Source organism: Triturus cristatus, chromosome 10, assembly GCF_964204655.1.
Source record: "Triturus cristatus chromosome 10, aTriCri1.1, whole genome shotgun sequence".
In the NCBI taxonomy this organism is placed as follows: Eukaryota; Metazoa; Chordata; class Amphibia; order Caudata; family Salamandridae; genus Triturus; species Triturus cristatus.
Window position 1 is genome coordinate 652,312,061 of NC_140593.1, and position 20,871 is coordinate 652,332,931.

At 47.3% G+C, this 20,871-nt stretch overlaps 1 protein-coding gene across 1 annotated transcript in view; it reads left to right on the forward strand.

Moving 5' to 3' along the window:
• The window catches only part of GLYR1 (glyoxylate reductase 1 homolog), a 456,170-nt gene that overhangs the window by 294,102 nt on the left and 141,197 nt on the right, over positions 1 to 20,871 (forward strand). Inside the window, exon 10 of the mRNA XM_085632218.1 lies at positions 20,717 to 20,816. Coding sequence (XP_085488344.1) covers positions 20,717 to 20,816 — 100 coding nt within the window. The remainder of the gene's footprint in view (positions 1 to 20,716; positions 20,817 to 20,871) is intronic.

Below are 20,871 nucleotides of genomic sequence, written 5' to 3' on the forward strand. Positions count from 1 at the left end.
TGCATCGAAGACAAGCTCGACATTTTCGGTTCGGAGGAACCATGAACAGAAATGGAGGCACATCTGTTGGCTGCAGAGGAGGGTACTCTCCGTAACAATGCTCTGATTCCAAAGGTACCATCACATCAGGATACCATCAAGATACCATCACATCAGGATACACATCAGGATACACATCAGGATACACATCAGGATACACATCAGGATACACATCAGGATACACATCAGGATACACATCAGGATACACATCAGGATACACATCAGGATACACATCAGGATACACATCAGGATACACATCAGGATACACATCAGGATACACATCAGGATACACATCAGGATACACATCAGGATACACATCAGGATACACATCAGGATACACATCAGGATACACATCAGGATACACATCAAGATACCATCACATCAGGGCACCAAACCGTGAGTAAATTGCCTCCCCTGCCTCCACCCAAACAAACACTCCAAAAGTCTGCTGTTGGGCCACCACTGCCTTCAGGCCATGGTGGACTTTGATTGGCTGGCTGATTCTGGAATGTCTAGCCTCGGCTCAGCTCTGGGGAAAAAAAGCCCAAGGCACAAGTCTTGGATCGGAAACAATCCACATTGGAATAGACTCTACGTTCTGCACCACGACAATCCAAAGCAGACGCTTCCACATTTTCAGAACCAACATTTTTGGACCTGAAAAAACGACCAGACTTCGCAAAAAATAAATCGCTGTGTGATCTGAAACACTCAGCAACGAAGGTTGCTGGAGATAAACTTGGGTCAGAGACGAAAAAACAAGCGGTTGCACATTCTCCAGAGAATGTACATCCAGTACTCGAGGTATTAACTCGGCAACTGGATTCTTGGCAAAAACACTATATTGGTTCACCCTGATACAGGAAAAATCCTCACCAGGTCCCCTCTGGAACATGTACAACCAGCAAAAAGACAACTTTTTTCCAAGAGACAGTAGATATTCCTGTTCCTGTAAAAAAGAAGAGGATAAAAGTTACTAGTTCATTCCGCTTTAGCCCTCCTTCAATTCCAGATATACATACTCCATCACCACAAAAGTCTCCAATTCATGAATTCATGACACTGTAGATTCACCTGTAGAATCTTTACATTCTTTTGGAGGGGATGGGGGGGGGGGGATGATGACCAACATTCATTACCGCACAATATGACCAAGTCCCACCAGACGACAATGATCCTGATCAGAATCCCTCCAAACCTTCCCTTCCTGATGATGCCACTACTTACCACGATCTTATCAGTAGTGCAGCTAATTTTCATAAGGCACCTCTACACACACACAGGCAATAGAAGATGATTTTTTGTTTGAAACGTTCTTCTACACAACGCTCCACAAAGTATTCTCCCATACTTAAAGGTATATTCAGACATACTACCCATATTTTTAATGACACAGTTGAAGTTAGAATTAGAACTCCTAGAGTTGATAAAAAGTATAAACTTTCCCTGCAGACCCTACATACATAGTCAACTAACACCAGTAGTGTCTACAGCTCTTAAATGAGAAAATTCCCAAGCAACTGGTTAAGCTCCTCCACCAGACAAAAAAAGCAAACATATAGATGCAATGGGAAAGAGGGTAGCAGCACAATCATCTAATCATTGGAGAATTGCCAACTCTATTGGTCTTTTATCCAGCTATGATAGGGCACACTGGGACTAAATGGAAGAAATTCTACAATACCTTGGAGAAAAGCATAAGAAAATGGCATACCATATTTCATCAGAAGGAAAACTTATCTCCAATACAAACGTAAGATGTGCCCTTGATGCTGCAGACACAGCTGTTAGAGGTATAAATACCAGCCTTATATAATAGGAAGACTTACTTGCCTGGTTGAGGGGTCCAGTTTTAAACCAGAAGTTCAACAGAATTTACTAGCCCTTCCATTTGATGGAGACCATCTTTTTGGGCCACAGGTAGATACTCTCCTAGAAAAAAAAAACAATGCAACAGCAAAAGCAATGGAAGCCCTTCAAACACAATCAAAAAGGTGTTCCTTTTGGCATTCCACATACCATGAAGGATCTAAAACCTTCACTGACGCATCTACCTCTTATAAGAAGACACAAAATCAAGCATCTTCTCCTACGATAGGGGATTCATTGGAGGAAAAGAAATATGCAGCTGAAAAGGAGATTTTAACTAACCCTCCGCTACCACCAAGTGTTGACTCACCCACCATTCCCCTGATCACACAACACCTTTCATTGGAGGACTGCAACAGTTCCTTCCCTTGTGGATAAATTTCACATCCGATCAATGAATGTTAGATATTATCCACATGGTTATTGTCTAGAGCTCACTTCCACACCTTCAGTCATTCCACCTCACACACACAACAGACCATCAAAAGCTGTTAAAAAAGGAAATTCAGCCTCTACTGGACAAAGGAGCTATAAAATGTGTGCCATTACAACAAAAAGACACAGGAGTCTGTTCCCTTTATTTCCTTATACCCAAAAAGGATGGAGGTCTAAGACCTATTCTAGACCTCAGACCTTTTAAACAGGTACATCTTTCGAAACATTTTCTTATGGTCATTCTTCAGGACGTCCTACCACTTTTCCAACAAGGAGACTTCATGCCATAATTAGACCTAAAGGATGCATATTTTCACATTCCATTTCACCTAGCACACAGACAAACGGACAATACCTCAGGTTTGCTTTCAAGGGACAACACTTTCAGTTCAAAGTGCTTCCGTTCAGGGTCACTGTGAGGAAGTGCCTCTTTTGACATGGTTAGCCCCCCACTTTTCACCTAGAATATAATGTGGTTTCTATTGAAAGTGCACAGGGTCCCTGCCATGCACGTCCCCTGTACCAGAGCTCAGTTCCTAAAACTGTACCACAATTGGCAGCTTCAGACCCCTCTAAGTCCCTAGTAAATGGTACCCCTGAAACCTAGGTCATTGAGTGATCCCCTAGTGACCCCTCACCAAGGCCATGCAAACTGCCACTGCAGCCTGCGTGCCTTGGTGCAGACAAAACAGTCGATTTGTCACACTGCCTGTGTGCCGTGTCAAAGCAGCACTACCTAAGGTAAGAGTAAGTCACTCCTCTTGCAGGACTTACAAGTCCTAAGGCAGGGTGCATTATATCTCAGGTGTGGGCATATCTGCATGTGCAGATATGCCCTTACAATATTTAAGTCTGTTCTTAATATTGAAGGTGCCTGAGAAGCCCTAGAGAGTACATGGGACGGAAACTTGACATCTCAAGTTCCCCTGCACCCTGACAGCGTCATTGACCCAGAAGTGTTTGGTACCAGACCTTAGACTCTTGAGGCGTGAGCCGGGAATCAGTGTAGCGCACTTCATTACTGCTGAGCGTGCATTTAAAAAGTGATTTATATTTTACCCTGCATTTTATGTTGTTTTTAATCGTTATTAGTCTACTGAAGACCACCTTCCTTACCTGATTGTCTTTTGCCTGCTGTACTCTGGGGGGCATTGCGGGGGAATTTCACTCGTGGTGGTGACGCCGAAGAGGGAAGGGGGAAGCTGGTTCTTGGGCCAGGCTCGGGCGGAGTCAGGAAACGCGACCGCCATCTTGGGGGTGAATCGCGGCTAGCGCTCTAGTTGTTGAAGGATTGGACGATACTTATGGGGGCACTGACGCGACCACGCAGCGGATGCGCGCAGCGGGCGCGCCGGCGGCGAGCTAAGGCAAGCCAGTTTGCGCCTGTCCGCACCAAGCCGTCGCCAGACCCCTTGCTTTTTCTCCTACTACATCCTGGAGCTACTCGCTTGCTGAGTTAGTAGGACTCAGTCTAAATGCCCTTCTTTACCATGGCATCCGTTGGATGGCCCTGTTAAATGCAAATTTTGTTTGTTTCAACTCACAGGGGAGTTGTTGGAGCCCTGCCCCCCTGACCATACGGATTTCAGGTTTATGAGCCTGAACTGTCGGTCTCTGGTTAAACACCATGCTGAGGTTTTCGATCTTTTGGAGGATGAATCCCCTGATGTCCTTTTTTTAACGGAGACATGGCTTACTCAAGATTCCATAGCAGAATCTTGGTTGGCTCTCCCTTGGGCTTTGTCATGAAGAGTCTTAATAGATTGGGTAAACGGGGGGGGCGGGATCGCAATCAATATGAAAGATATTTATTTATTCCTCTAGTTCCACTAGGGAAAATGTGATGGACTGTGAGAATGCCCTATTTAAAATCATGCTGAATCCCAACCTTACTATCTCTGGCTTTCTTATTTATCGCCCTCCTGGGCCATCTGGAGCTTTCAGGGAAGACCTAGTGAATAAAGCCATGTCACTCGCTAGTCAAGCGACAAATTTCAGCATTATAGGGGACTTGAACCTTCACTGGGAAAACACTGGGAAGGCAGAGATTGCTAGTTTTCTGGCTGATCTAGAGGCTCTCCAATTGACCCAGTGGGTGCGCGAGCACACACATGCCGCTGGGCATTTACTAGATCCCTTATTTTCAAATCTCACCCTGCTGAAGGTTCAACCTCCTGTTCCACAGTGTTGGACAGATCATTTTCTAGTTGTCTTCGCACTGCGGTGGCAGGGCCAGCCGGGTGGTTACTGCTCTGCCTCTGTTTTGAAGCGACCGTGGCATAAGTTAGATAGCAGTTGTCTGTCCGCTTACTGGTCTAGCCACAGGCCCCAACTGCCGCAAGACATGGAGGCTGCTGATACGCTGGTCCATGACTGGGTATTATCGGGCCTGGACAGCTGCATCCCGGCGAAGCTGGGCAGGAGAAATCGTGGGCAGTCCAAACCTTGGTTCAATGAATCTTTATCCAAAGCCAAGAAATATTGTAAACCACTTGAGCGAGTGTGGAGGCGCTCGTATGATGTAGTACGGAAAACGAACTATCGTGCTGCTATTAAACACTATCATAAATTAACTCTGAGAGCAAGGGCTGAGTATGTCGGTAATAAAATCTTAGATAGTCCTAACCCCTCCAAGACAATCTTCTCCCTGCTTAAGAATATGAAGAATGGAGGTGTGTCCAGGATCTCTCCTACTATTTCATCTAACAGTCAGTGCAATGATCTGGCCAGGTATTTTGTCAACAAGGTTGAGAAGATATAGGAAAGTTTCTCCCCCCCCCAACCCCCTCCCCCTCCCCTCTTCCGGTCAGGTCAGGCAGTAAGAGCGGGCCTGATGTTCCTGGTCCCCAAGGTACTAACAGCCTGCTATCCTTTCCTTTGCTATCTCTTGCAGATCTTGAGATCCTTGAGATCCTCTGTAGAAAGATTAAATCAGGTTCACTAATTGACCCATTGACACCTAATCATTTTTGCCAGTTTCTCTCCACGATTGCGCCAGTAAGCTTGGAGTTGGTTAATCTCTCCCTGGCCTCAGCTACGGTACCAGCAGCGTGAAAACATGCGAAAGTCACTCCTCTGCTGAAGAAACCATCTCTGGATCCGGGTGAGCCAGGCAATTATCGCCCTATCTCACAACTTCCTTTTTTTGGCAAAGATGGTGGAACTGCATGTGAATACTATTCTTACTGAGTTTACCGAGCAGAATGCATTTCTTGAACCTTCACAGAATGGCTTTAGAGCTCGTCACGGCACAGAGTCTGCTCTGTTGGCTGTGACGGAGGAAATACGAGGGATTTTGGATGTGGGTGATTCTGCGGCCTTAATTCTTTTAGGCCTAAGTGCCGCTTTTGACACTGTTTCCCACGAGATTCTGCTGAGGCGTCTGCATGATATCGGAGTGAGGAATCTGGCCTTGATTTGTGCCGGTCCTTCCTGACGGGAAGATCTTTCCAGATCTGGGTGCCACCATTTCAATTGCAGGAGTTTGCTTTGCAACAGGGGGTGCATCAGGGCTCTATTCTGAGCCCCCTTCTGTTTAATATTTATATGCAACCTCTTGCACAGATGGCTAAGGGCAGAGGGTTGTCATTGGTGTCGTACGCTGACGACACACAACTGGTAATCGCTTTCTCCAAGAAAAATGTCAGTCTGGGAAGGTTTAAGGAGGATCTGATTGAGGTTGCAGGCTAGATGTCAACTAATTGCCTGCAGCTGAATCCCAGTAAGTCCGAGGTGCTGTTATTTGGGAAAGACCGAGACTTGTGGTCCGAGCAGTGCTGGCCAGTCAGCCTCAAACCGGCCCCTGTGCCTAAAGAGGCAGTTAAGAATCTGGGGGTCTGGATTGACAGTGTGCTTACCTTCGATACACAAGCTAAAGACGTGGCAGGGACATGTTTTGGACTGTTGCGTGGCTTGAAGCCTCTGCTCGGTTTTTTCCCCCCTAGGGTACGTCAGACCATTATCCAAGCGACAATCATGTCGAGGCTGGATTATGGTAACTCTCTGAATCTTGGGGCCAACAAGTCTTGTATTAAGCGCCTGCAGAGAATCCAGAACGCTGCTGAACGTATTCTGGTGGCATTGCCGAGATTTTGTTCAGTTTCCCATGTCCTGCCCAAATTACACTGGCTGCCCGTTGAGAGTCGAAGCCAGTTTAAAACTCTTTGCGTTTCGCATAGGATTCTTACTCAACAGGCTTCCTTGGGCCCGTTTAATTTGCTACAGTTCTATGTGCCGCGGCGGTCTCTTAGATCGGTTGACCAGGCGTTAGTGAGTGTCCCCCGTGTTCTGAGAGCAAGAGCTCGGGGTCGCTCGTTCCGTAGTCTTGCGTCGCAACTCTGGAATCTGCTTCCGGTTTCGATCAGAGAGATCCAGAGTCATTTTGTTTTCCGAAAAGCCATTAAGACCTGGCTTTTCCCGATTCACGTCTAACTGCTTTCCTGCCAGCCACCCTCACTGTCTTTGGTCGCGCTGGGACGCCCCGACAATTAAATAAATAAATAAATAAATAAAATACCAAACAACTCCTCTTAATAAACCCACAGTGATGCTCGTGTTAGATTAACTGAAACGTACTCAGAGGTGCCCCATGAAAAACTACCAACCCTGGTGTGGTCTCTGGCTAGCTTTAAGCAGTCTGCCACCGCCAGACATGTTTCTGGGCCCCTGGGCCGAGAACCCCTGCACTCTGAGGCCAGAAACCATGCCCATCCTGGACAGATGTCACATCTCCTCCCCCAGGATGAGCACAGTGCTCAAGAGGGAAGCTTCAAAAGCCTTGCCACCCCCGGTTTGAACCCCCACTTTTGGTAGGAGAACCGGCTGGAAACCTTAGTGAGAATAGGTGGTGTGTCCCCCTTCACCAACTCCACCCCTCAGGTGCTGGAGGCAAAGTGAAGCAAAGTACATTTTCAGTGCCCACCATCTTGAAGATGGTGGGACTTACCCATCAGGGCTAGGGCTATGCACCCCTCCCACAGTAGGGTGGCATAATAGAGGGTGTAGAAACTCCAGGTAAGAAGCCGTTGTTTCCTATCTGTCACTTCCCTGTAGCACCCTTAAATCTAGTATTAGGTGGCACCCCTAGAGCCTGAAATCAGATTCCTGACTACCTTCGAGCCACAACAAGAAGAAAGACGGACCAGTGACTGACTTGACGCCAGCCCTGCCTGCCTGTCTGCTGCCTTTTGCCCTTGCTACAAAAGTACACTCGTCATACAGGCCCAGTGACCTCCAAAACCTTGGGAGGACTGCCTGCCTTCTATTAAGATGAAGGACCTCCTGTGGACCTGTCCAAGAAGAAACCAACTTTAAAAGAGCTCTTCCCTGTGGTACAGCGAAACCTCCTCTGGATCCAACTCTGCACCCGACGCCCACAGCCAGAGTCCAAGTGACCCATCGGTCCTGCGAAGGTTCCTCAGTGATTTTGAGCCAGAGTCCACTATGGGCTGACCCCCACTGGAATATACATATGCACCTGCAGCCTCAATCTGAAGACTCCCCCCCCCCCCCCCCCCCTCCCCCCCCATACTAATGGTACTAATTCGAACCTTGCCTGGTGTTGACCTGAAATCCTAAAGACTGGATTTGTAAGTCATGTACTTACCTTTAAAACTGCATTTTTATTTTCCTCCCCTAGGTTAACATTTCTGAACTGAAAAAATACACTAAGTGTCCAGTTTTTTAAAAGTGAAAAGTATTTTTTTATTTAAAAAAAACATACATACCTTTGAATTTACATCTTGGTCTTAAAATAAATCTTGAAAGAAGGTTATTTTTCTAAGATTGAGGGGATCTCCTTTTTGAGTTGTCATTTATTGGTCACTGTGCGTATAACAAATGTCTTACACTCCTCCGTGTTCTGCCTAAGGTTGCTCGACCACTCTACCACAAATGGAGCACTTTGGGTTTACATTGAGCCCTGTACACTTCTAGGGAAATCATTTGACTCTTTAAACGATATAACCAATGTTCGAGGCATGTGGGCTGCTGAATTCATATCTGTGCATAGATCGCCGCCTAGTGTTGGGTCCGGATGTTTGCACGTTGTTGTCCTGGAAGAGTCTTCGAAGTATCCTTGGATAGGTGACTCCTCCCCTGGACTACAGTGCGCATGGGCATCCTCTCCATCCTCAGATTGTTTTTTTCCGCCATTGGGTTCGGATGTGCTATCTTAGCTCAAGTTAGGAAAAACTTTGTCGAGGCCAAAAGGCCTTTAGTTCGCGTCGGTACTGTTTTCTCGATCGGTTTCGATACTACCATTGTTAGTTTACTAACTTTCAGTACCGACTTTTTCGCATCTTAACTGCCCATCGACGATGGAATCGAGGACACCATTCAAGAGGTGTCCGGTATGCAATGCGAAATATCCCCACATCGACGTCCATCCGGTGTGCAACAAATGCCTTTCGCCGGATCACGACGAATCTACATGCATGGCCTGTGCCCGGTTCCGTTCCAAGAAGACTCTACGGAATCGACGAGCGGCGAGACTCGAAGCGCAGCACGCGGCACCGGCCCCGGCAGACATCTTCGACGAGACCGACGATGTCGAAGAATTGGAGATCCTACCCTCCAGTCCCGTTTCCGAACACGACTCCGGATCGGAGGACGTCGACGAATCACTCTTTCGCAGAGATGAAGACGACACCGAGGTAGGAGACTACGATGAGGCCTTAGGGGCCGAAGAGAGTAGCTCCAATGGCGAGCAAGGCCTACCCTTTCAGACCGAAGAAAGCCCAGTGCCACAGTCTATGGCTCCGGTCGAGGGATCGCCTTCGGGCCTTACCCGAGACCTATCCCGCAGTTCTTCGGCCCCGCCCTCGGGCCCGGCCTCGGACATTCAGCGGCAGCCATTATTACCTAAACCGGCTGGTTTCCCTTCTACCAAACCGAAACCGAAAGCTGCACCGGTTCAATTGAAACTGAAACCAAAAGTGGCGCTGGTCGGATCGAGGCCTTCCACGCCTTCGACGCCAGCGAAACGCGTAGGCACCGACCGCACCAAGCGAGACTTCGGTGCCGAACTTGAAGCGGCCGACGTCGGAGTCGACATACGGAGAAAGGCCTTCGGTGCCAACAAACCTGCTCGGCTCCCGTCGCCGACGCCATCGACTCCGACACCAAAGGTCACACTGCCTGCTGCGTCTCATATCGCTTCCACGGCAACACCAAAGCCTCAGGCATCGAAGACGTCGACGGCCATTCCCGCCCCTCGACTCGATGACCCACCTGCGCCGAAAAAGTCCACGGCTGCCTCTACACACTTGGACGGCACTAAAGCCTCAAGGGCACTCCAAGTGCGACCCGTTGCAGCACAAAGCAGCAAAACCAAAACAGTCCTCCAGGACACGTCGGGCTCCGGACCAATAAAAGCTCCAGCAGCCTCTTCGGCGCCAGCCAACATTACTTTTGGCCTGCCTCCATCCACGGCCCCGAAAATGTTCCAACTCAGGACACGGGTCACCCACACCACAATTACACCTGCTGAGACGTCTCCGTCACATTTCATCGACGCCAACACCGGCAGGATGGTTATCCACGAACGGAGGATAACTTCGGAGCCACCTTTGGACCCTTTCCGGATCCCACTAAAAAGAAAGCTGCCTGTGGACTCGGAACCTGTCCTTTGCGAATCTTTCAACTCGCCCTACCAGGATCCACAATCATTCTCTCCCACACACTCCTACACGGATGCGTTGGAGGACTACATGGATGACCAAGTCCCCTACCACGGAGACATAGACCCTGATGACCAACAGGACCCTGATCAAACTTGGGGCGACCCTGTAGACCCAAGTGCACCTCTTGACGCACAGGACCCACAACTCTATGGGGCGAAAACATCTCCCACAGAGGACACTGCAGCGTTCAACGCTCTTATTGAACGTGCTGCGAATAATCATGGAGTGCAGCTTCACTCTGACACCGTCGAGGACGACTTTCTTATAGACACCTTCGCATCCTCAGAAAGGCATGTAAAAACTCTGCCCATGTTGAAAGGAGTCCTCAAACCAGCCAAGGACATCTTCAAAAACCCACCAGGGCACGGGTGTTAAACCCCAGGATCGATAAGAAATACAGATCGGCGCCTGGGGACCCTACTTACATCAGAGGCCAATTACCACTAGACTCCATTGTCGTAGCGAATGCTCGCAAGAGGGCACACTCGCAAACGACAAGTGACGCTCCTCCCCCGGACAAAGAGTCCAAGGTGTTAGAGACCTCTGGCAAGCGAGTTGCCGCCCAGGCTGCCAACATATGGCGCATAGCCAACACTCAAGCGCTCCTCGCCCGCTACGATAGAGCGCACTATGACGCATTGGAGCAACTACTCCAACATCTCCCTGACCCGTTCAAAGAAGGTGCAGAAATTCTTATCAGAGAGGGACAGCTACTCACAAATGCTTCCATCAAGTGTGCACTAGATGCTGCAGACACGGCTGCCAGGGCCATAAACACAAGCGTCATGCTGCGACGACGTGCCTGGTTGCGAATCTCCGGATTCAAACCTGAGGTGCAAAATAATATACTCAACCAACCTGTCAACCCCAACTATTTATTCGGGCCGGAGGTTGACACCGCCCTTGAGAAAATAAAAAAGGACACGGACACTGCAAAGTCCATGGGGGCTCTCCAGACTCAGTCCTTTCGGAGCAGCTCCTTTCGGAGCCCCGGAAATAGAGGAGCAGGTAGAGGACAGGGGTCACAGCAGACATACAACAAGGGCAATACCCAAACCACCTACGATAAAAACACCCGGGGTGGATATCGTGGCTCCAGTACAAAGGGCAGAGGACGCGGCTACGGCAACACCAGGTCCTCCCCCAAGAACAAGCAGTGACGCCCTCTCCCTTCCTCCCGACCACATAACACCTGTCGGGGGAAGGCTACAAAGGTTCCTGTCCACGTGGAACTCCATCACCACGGACAGGTGGGTCAAAGATATTGTCAAATACGGTTACTGTCTAGAGCTAACCTCCACTCCACCCACAATACCTCCAAGAAACCGTCCTATGTCCTCAGAGCACTTAACGCTCTTACAGCAAGAGGTGCAAAGTATGCTTCTAAAAGACGCTATAGAGGTCGTACCCGTCCACGAGCAGGGTACGGGAGTGTACTCCCTCTACTTTTTAATACCGAAAAAGGACGGGTCACTCAGACCTATACTAGACCTAAGACCCCTGAACCGGTACATTCTTTCCGAGCACTTTCACATGCTCACTCTCCAGCAAGTCCTTCCGCTTCTCAAGCAGGGAGACTTCCTGGCCACACTGGACCTCAAGGATGCGTATTTCCACATACCCATTCACCCCTCACACAAAAAATACCTCAGGTTCACTGTTCAGGGACAGCACTATCAATTCAAAGTCCTGCCCTTCGGCGTGACAACAGCACCCAGGGTTTTCACAAAGTGCCTAGCTACTGTGGCGGCACATCTACGGAGGCAGCACATACACGTCTACCCCTACCTGGACGACTGGCTCGTTCAAGCGAAGTCAGCCCAGCAATGTGCCAGCCACATGTCCCGCACCATTCACCTCCTTCACAGTCTGGGATTCTCACTAAATTACCCAAAATCCCATCTCCAGCCCGCACACGTACAACAGTACCTGGGTGCGACTATAGACACTCTGGCGGCCACAGCTCAGCCAAATTTAGTGAGGATCAACAGCATGCAAATGCTGATTTCCAAGTTCAAACCCCAACACTCCCTTCCTGCGCGAGTGTTCATGCAGTTGATAGGCATGATGGCCTCCTGCATTTTCATAGTCCCGCACGCGAGATTACATATGCGCCCGCTTCAGGAGTGCTTAGCACGTCAGTGGAATCAGGCTCAAGGACAGTTGAAAGACCTAGTGTTGGTGAGCGGTCGGGCATACAACTCTCTGCATTGGTGGAATCCACAAAACCTTTGCAAGGGCCGACCGTTCCAAGAGCCTGTTCCACAAATAGTACTGACAGCGGACGCGTCTCTCCAGGGATGGGGAGCTCATGTACTCCACTACACAGTGCAGGGACTATGGACGACACAACAGAAGAAGATGCACATCAACCTTCTGGAACTGATGGCAATCTTCCTGGCCATGAAGGCATTCAAAGTACATCTGTGCAACAAGGTCGTGTTGATCCGGACGGACAACATGACCGCAATGTACTACATACAGAAGCAGGGAGGAACGCACTCTCCACAGTTGTCTCATCTGGCTCAGAGCATGTGGAAGTGGGCCATTCAGAGGAACATGTTCCTCATGGCGGAACACCTCCCCGGCAAGGACAACCAGATGGCGGATCTGCTCAGCAGACACAGCCACCAGATGCACGAGTGGGAGTTACACCCATCAGTACTCCAGCCGTACTTCCAGCAGTGGGGTCATCCAGAGATAGACCTGTTCGCCACAAGCGAAAACGCAAAATGCCAAAGCTTTGCCGCCAGGTTCCCACATCCGCAGTCGCAGGGCAATGCGATATGGATGAACTGGTCCGGCAGATTTGCGTACGCTTTTCCCCCAGCGCCGTTGATACCGCTGGTGGCTCGCAAACTCAGACAACACTCCCTGACACTCGTCCTAGTTGCTCCTACGTGGGCACGCCAGCCATGGTACACCACCTTCCTCGAACTTTCCGTGGTGCCGCATCAAAGGCTGCGGATCAAACCCGCGCATTTGACGCAGAACCATGGAGAGATTCAGCACCCAGATCCGCAACAGCTGAATATGGCAATCTGGCTCCTGAAGTCCTAGAGTTTGGCTACCTCAACCTGCCACCTGACTGTATGGACATCATCAAGGAGGCCAGGAGACCCACTACAAGAGCTTGCTATGCAGCCAAATGGAAAAGGTTCGTCATTTATTGCGGTAATAATGACATTAACCCGCTGGACGCATCCATCCAAAACATCATTTGTTACCTCTTACACCTATACCGATGCAATCTGGCGTACACCTCTATACGTGTCCATTTGACCGCAATATCAGCCTATCTGCAAACCAGGCAGCACCTCTCACTATTCAGAGTGCCTGCCATCAAAGCATTCTTGGAAGGACTCAAACGAGTCATTCCACCAAGCCACCCACCGGCTCCAATGTGGAACCTCAACCTGGTCCTCACACGCCTGATGGGTCCACCCTTTGAACCTCTCCACTCATGCGAGATTCAATTCCTCACCTGGAAAGTAGCTTTCCTGGTAGCGATCACTTCTTTAAGAAGAGTTAGTGAACTCCAGGCACTAACCGTTCAAGAGCCATTTATACAGGTTCACGCCAACAGGGTCGTACTACGTACCAACCCCAAATTCATGCCCAAGGCAATATCGCAGTTCCACATGAATCAAACTATTGAACTGCCGGTTTTCTTCCAAAACCCACAAACTGTCGCGGAAAGGGCACTCCACACACTAGATGTCAAAAGGGCCCTCATGTATTACATCGACAGGACTAAACCCTTTAGGAAGACAAAACAACTGTTCGTTGCCTTTGCCCCACACCACAAAGGTAACGCCATCTCCAAAGCAGGGATAGCCAGATGGATAGTTAAGTGTATCCAAATTTGTTATCAAAAGGCAAAACGCACATTAACTATTCCCCCACGAGCCCACTCAACACGTAAGTTAGGGGCCTCCATGGCTTTTCTAGGAAATATTCCCCTGCATGATATATGTAGAGCAGCCACCTGGTCCACTACACACACATTTACCAAACACTATTGTGTAGATGTGCAATCAAAACAGCAGGCAGCTGTAGGACAGGCTGTTCTCAAAACCCTTTTTCAGACCGCTGCAGCTGGCACTGGTAGCCGCCGCTAATAGAGGGCACTGCTATATATTCTATGCACAGATATGAATTGAGCAGGCCACATGCCTCGAACTGAATATGCTACTTACCAGTATGCATCTGTTCTTGGCATGTAGGGCTGCTGACATTCATATCGCCCTCCCTCCTCCCCGGCGCCTGTAGCAGCTGCAGCTCTCAGAATTACTGTAAGCATGGTCATCACTTTCTGTATCTACTCCATCACTGCCACAATGGCGAAAAACAATCTGAGGATGGAGAGGATGCCCATGCGCACTGTAGTCCAGGGGAGGAGTCACCTATCCAAGGATACTTCGAAGACTCTTCCAGGACAACAACGTGCAAACATCCGGACCCAACACTAGGCGGCGATCTATGCACAGATATGAATGTCAGCAGCCCTACATGCCAAGAACAGATGCATACTGGTAAGTAGCATATTCATATTGGTATATCACATAAAGAGTCAGCTTCCTACAGTCACCACAGCCTAAGGGCGTTTTCCAAATATTCTTGCAGGAGTAGGAGCCCACTTTCGAAGGCAAAACATACATGCTTTTCCATATCTAGACAATTGGCTCATCAAAAGCAACACATCACAAATATCTGCATCACAAAAGCAACAATACATTTACTGCACCTACTGTGGTTTACAATAAATGCAGTAAAATCTCACCTCTATTCTCTCCAGAACAACCTTACTTGGGAGCCATCACAAATTGTCAAACAGAAATAGCTTACCCAAATGCAGCTATAATTCAAACTTCAAAAACATGGTACCTCCGTTTCAACCTCAGAAATAAATATCAGTGAGAACACTTCTGCGTATCCTAGGGACCATGGCATCGTGCATATCCTTAGTACCTCATGCCAGATTCAATATACGCCCTCTACAACAATCCTTAATGCAACAATGGTCTCAAATGGAGGGTCAATTAAAGGATCTAGTGTTGGCCAGCTGTCAAGTTTGCCATTCTCTGCAGTGGTGGAACTCCAACAATGTGTTATTGGGATGGGCTTTTATCGACCCAATTCCGCAAACAACCATAACTGACGCATTAGGGACTGGATGGGGAGTGCACTCGCAGGAAATGACTGTACACGGGAACTGGACATACAGTCATTCCCTCCTACATATCAGTCACCTAGATCTGCTAGCTGTTCATCTAGCATTAAAAGGCAATCCTTCCTCAACTCGCATTTAAAGACAACATGACTACTAGGTATTATCTGCAGAAACGGGGAGGGGGTGGGGGGGACCGAAGGTTAAAAAAAAATCTGGAAGCTTGCTCTACAACAAAACATTCAGTTGTGAGCACATTGCATACTAGGAGTAGACCACGATCTGGCAAATCTCCTCAGCCGGACACGCCAACAATTCCGCAAGTGGGAACTCGATATAAAAGTCCTACACCCATTCTTCTGACAGTGGGGACAACCAAATATAGACCTATTTGCAACACCACAGAAACCAAAATGCCAAAACTTCGCCTCCAGGCTGCAACGCCCATAGTCCAAAGGCAATGCACTATGTATCAATAGGACAGGGATATTTGCTAATGCTTTTCCACCTCTCCTCCCATTTGTAATTCACAAATTGAGGCAGACATCCCTGCCACTCGTCCTAGTTGCTCCCACATCAACTACTACCCAACAGACAAGACCTCCTCACTAAGAACCTAGGAGTAGTAAGACACCCCAAACCCCAGATCTCTCAATCTTGCAATTTGGCTCCTGAGGTCATAGAATTTGGATACCTAAATATAACACAAGAACGTATATATATCTTAAAAGAAGCAAGGAGACCTACCACACGGACATGCTATGCAGCTAAGTGGAAACATTTGGTTTGCTTCTGTCTCTCAAAAGATATTAATCCACTAAATGCATCACCTCGAAACGTTCTTTGTTACCTGCTTCACTTACAAGCTGCAGCGTTAGCTTTTACTCCAATTAAAAATACATCTTACAGCGTTAGCTGCATACCTCCAAAATAGAGACCAAAGTCTGTATTCCAAGTTCCCGTAATTAAAGCTTTTTTACAAGGCATGGAGTCATTCCACCTAAAGATGTACCCGCACCAGTGTGGAATCTTAATATTGTGCTAAACCATTTGAACCACTGCGCACATGTCCACTATAGGTTTTTGTCATGGAAACTTGCTTTTCTCATTGAATTTACTTCACTTGGCGGAGTGGAAGAAATTCAAGCACTTACTTTAGAGGAACCATTTTTCCAAGTACATAAAAACAAAGTAGTTCTAAGAACTAATCCTAAATTTCTACCATAAGGTAGTATTGCAATTTCACATGGCTCAATCCATTAAATTGCCTGTATTTTTTCCTCAACCGGACTCAGTGGCAAAAAGAGCATTACACACATTAGATGTTAAAAGAGCACTAATGTACTATATAGATAGAGCATAATCCTTCCTGAAAACTCAAACTAATTGTGGCATTCTCTAAACAAATATTGCATGTTGGATCGTACTAAAGCCAAAAGCCCCTCCCTGTCCCGCCAAAAGCCCTCTCTATGCGCAAAAAAGGGGCTTCTGTGGCATTTCTAGGGAATATTCCAATAGTTGACACATGTAAAGCAGCTACATAGACTACACCACAAACATTTACAAAACAATACTGTGTAGGGGTTATGGCACAACAAGCAGCAAAAGTTGGTCAAGCCGTACTATGTACATTATTTCAAACAAATGCACTGGGCACAAGTTAGTCACTGGGTGTACTATACCAGTGGTGAGGGTACAGGTGCATGAGCCCTGTACTCCTACAGTGTCTAAGTCAATTCTTACACATTGTAAGTACAGTACTGCCATTGGGAGTATATGGGGCCTGGGAGTTAATTACGAACTCCACAGTACCATAGTGGCTTTACTGAAAACTGAGGAAGTTTGGTATGAAACTTCTCAGCACATTAACCCCACACTGATGCCAGTGTGGGATTTAATGATAAATGCACTCAGAGGGCATCTTAGAGGTGCCCCCTGAAAAACGACTTGCCTCTGCTTTGTTCCCTGACTGGTACTCCCCAGCCTGCCACCACAAGACATGTTTCTGGACCCCTGGGGTGGGAGCCTTTGCTCCCAGAGCCCAGAAACAAAGCCTCTCCTGGGCGGAGGTGTTCACACCTCCCCCAGGCTAGGAGGAGCCATCTGTGGCAGGGGAGCTTCAAAGGCCTTATGCCTTTGTAATGCGACCCCCAGCCTCTCCTTTTATCACGTGCAGGCCCCCTTCCTGTCTCCCCTCCTTTTTGGCGGGAAGACCGGTGGGAAGAATTAGCACAGCCCGAAAGCTGTGCCCACCTCTGCCAACCCCACTCCTTAGGTGGGGAAGGCGAGGTGAAGCCCACTCTTCAGTGCCCTCCATCTTGCAGATGGTAGTCACTCTCCAATCAAGGCTAAGGATTATGCCCACTCCCCAACGTGGAGTGAGCACACAAAGGGTATAGTCACCCTAAGGTCAGTAGCCCATTGGCTACTAACCTCAAGACCCCTAAAACGCCCCTAAATACAGTATTTAGGGGCAGCCCTGAGCCAAGAAGGCAGATTTCCGCAACCAAGATGAACAACAAAAAGAAGTCGCCCCGCAGAGGAGACTGCAGAGAACTGACTTGGCCCCAGTCCTACCGGCCCGTCTGCAGGTTCCAGAGATCCTGCACCAGATGTTGCCCTCCTTCAGTCCGAGACCTCCAGAACCCTGGGAGGAGTGACTGCCTTCAACAATGAACAGATCCCCTGCGAAAAGCAGCTCTGTTCAAAAGAAAAACAGCCAAGAAAGACTCCGAGGACAAAGAAACTTGACGGCTGGAACCACCACTGCACCTGGCGGCTACGGCTCGAGGTCCCCCAGAGCTCCATAGTCTCAAACCACCATGGGTTGACCCCTCCAGGACTCCCAACGTCGCATGTAGCCTCTGTACAGAGACCTCCCCCCCCCAATCGCGAGTGGCCCTTTAAGGTTAAGTCTGACCTCAGACACCCCTGCATCCAGCCGCCCTGGAGAAAAGAACCCGAGGTGTACCTTTGATCCCAAGCCCTTCAACTTACCTGCCCAGCTGTTGTTCCTCCCGGAAGTCTTCCTGGTTCGAGCCTGCAGCTAAAAACCAAAACCCCATTGAAAACCGAGCACCCGACGCCAAAACAGCAATCTGCACCCAGCCGCCCCTGCGGGTGCACTTTGTGTGCTAAACTGGATCCCCCTTTGTCCTGAGCATAACTCCAGGAGCTTGGCTCCCACAACCTTGTGGCCTGCTCGCCAGCAACCACCAACCGGAGGCCCCCTATCCCCCATTGGGTAATATTGGGCCTCAGCTCTCTAGTGCCGCTGAGGGTGTAACAAGAGTGCATCTTGACCCTGGGGGACCCCTGAGTCTACCCCCAGAATACCAACTCCCACAACCGAATACTTACCTTTGAACCGATAACCCTATTTCCCTCCATAGGATAACATTGACTGTTTTTCTGTGAAAAGTTTTCTAACTGTGGAGTTTGAAAACTATAAAAGTCTTTAAAACTGTGACCAAATAACATAAACACGTTTACTTATCTGTTTACAGGAAATGTCACAGTGCAGTATCCAGGTATACGGCACTGTGTAAGAAAAGTAATCTGTAAAGTAAAATACTTGACAATCTACTAGAAAGCCAATACAAAGTATATCTACAATCTTTCAAAGCATTGCATTACTAGTAGTTCAACTGTAATCAAATCAAGAGTATATATACAACTGCAATACAAATTGTTTACAAACTGTATTAGTGCAAAGTACTTATTACTTACCCTGCCAGGCTTGCTTGGTTCTAGGAAATAAAATAACTAAAAGAATATTTTTATACAAACAATATTGTCTGAGTTCCGTCTGAGTGTGTGATATCATTTGCTAATTTAGTATGTACAACAAATGCTTAACACTACCCTCTGATAAAGCCTTACTGCTCCCCCACACTACCACAGATAGAGAGTAAGGTGCTATCTACTTTTACCGCAGCCTACCTTTGGAGTTCCACTGGACTCTGTGCACACTAAACCTCACTTTGGTATAGTATAGTATATATGGAGCCAGCTTGCTACATTGGTGGATCAGCGGTGGAATATACAACTTTACATTTGTTGGACTAACTTGGTTACCACCTGATCACACTACAGAACTCTTAAATTGTCTTTAGAATTCTGATTCCTGAATTGGCAAAAAATTTTAAAACTAATAAAACTCTTGTTAGGGCCTTGGTTAAAGTTCACTTTAGTTAGGGATAAGAGAGATTAGATGTTTTTAGTGGGTTCATGCCTTCATTAATTAGGTTCAAAGAAGTACAAACTTGCATGTGCTCTATTTGTCACTGTTTGTGCTCGGTGGGTTCCCCTCTGCAATCTTTGATGGAATGTGGAAAAAGTGTAGGGAACTGGTTTGCTTCTTTTATACTCTGTCACCACATCCGTAATGGGCTATCACAACTTTCCTGCTTGGTGCTACCTATTAATGATCTACAGATAGAAATGTTGCTACTGAAACCTGCATTCTGCAAAAAGTTCTACTTGTATGACAAACTTGAAAAGCAATCTATGTTGTGTTTTATGTCTCTATCTATATATGGTCTAGATGTACTTCAATAATTACAGATAGTTATATGCGCTATACAAAACTGCAAATAACTTTTTTTGTCTCCGTCTTGAAGCTACGGATTGTTGAGGATATGTTTGCTATTCTGTTCAACTGTTTCAAACTATGAGTAAAGATCCTACAATGCAGAAGGAAAATGAGTTTAGTTATAGTCTTAGTTGTGCATATTGGCTGCTGTAAGTCATGTTTCTGCATTTTAAAATAGATAGAAGTTTGATACTTTTTATTCAATTTTACTGATTAAAAATGTAAGTCTTTTACCATTTTGATTTGTTTGTTTCAGCACCTGAAAATGTTTTACATTTTGTGATTTCATTGAAAATGCATACAACGTAGAACTAGTATTACCCCAAAGTAACTTTTCCATCTCTAGTCTTTTTCCCCTTTAATGAGTTATACCAACATCTGATCATTGTGTAATCAATAGGTCAGTATGTCGGGCATTTTTACTCCCTCTGCTGGTGCCATGCGTTTAAATGTTTGGCTCTCCTTTGTTTCACAATTTTTTTTCCCTAATCCCGCCTATCCTCCTACCTTTTTTCAGTGACGTGTTGATTTTCCTTTCTGTGCCCTCCACGCATTTCACTTGTTACAAATACAGTGTGTTTTTGATAGCTATGCACATTTTACTCATCTTGCATCCAGACCTAATAAATAATTGCAAAGCTGAGCGATTAGGCACTCTTCTATTAATACATTGTTGCAAGATTACTTTTTGTTATTTTATATTTGGTTGCCATTTTAAATTTTATTGTTGAACAGCATGAGCGCAAAAGTGATGCAGTACAACTGTTTAGTCCAAGAGTCTGAATGTTAGTAGGAGGCAGTCGTTGGCTGGATCGGACAGATTTTGAAAAGTCCCCCTTTTTGCCTAACCCTCCTAAAACAAAACCTAGTTCAGGCATCAAGCAAGGCAGATTACTGCTCTAATGTTCTCTTATTTCCCACTACCAGGATAGGCTTTTTGGGGCTTGGTCTGATGGGAAGCGGCATTGTGTCCAACCTGCTGAAGATGGGCCACTCTGTGACTGTGTGGAACCGCACTGCAGAGAAGGTGAGTACTTCCAGAGCAAGCACATTGAAATATGGCAGAGCACTTAATTGAAATA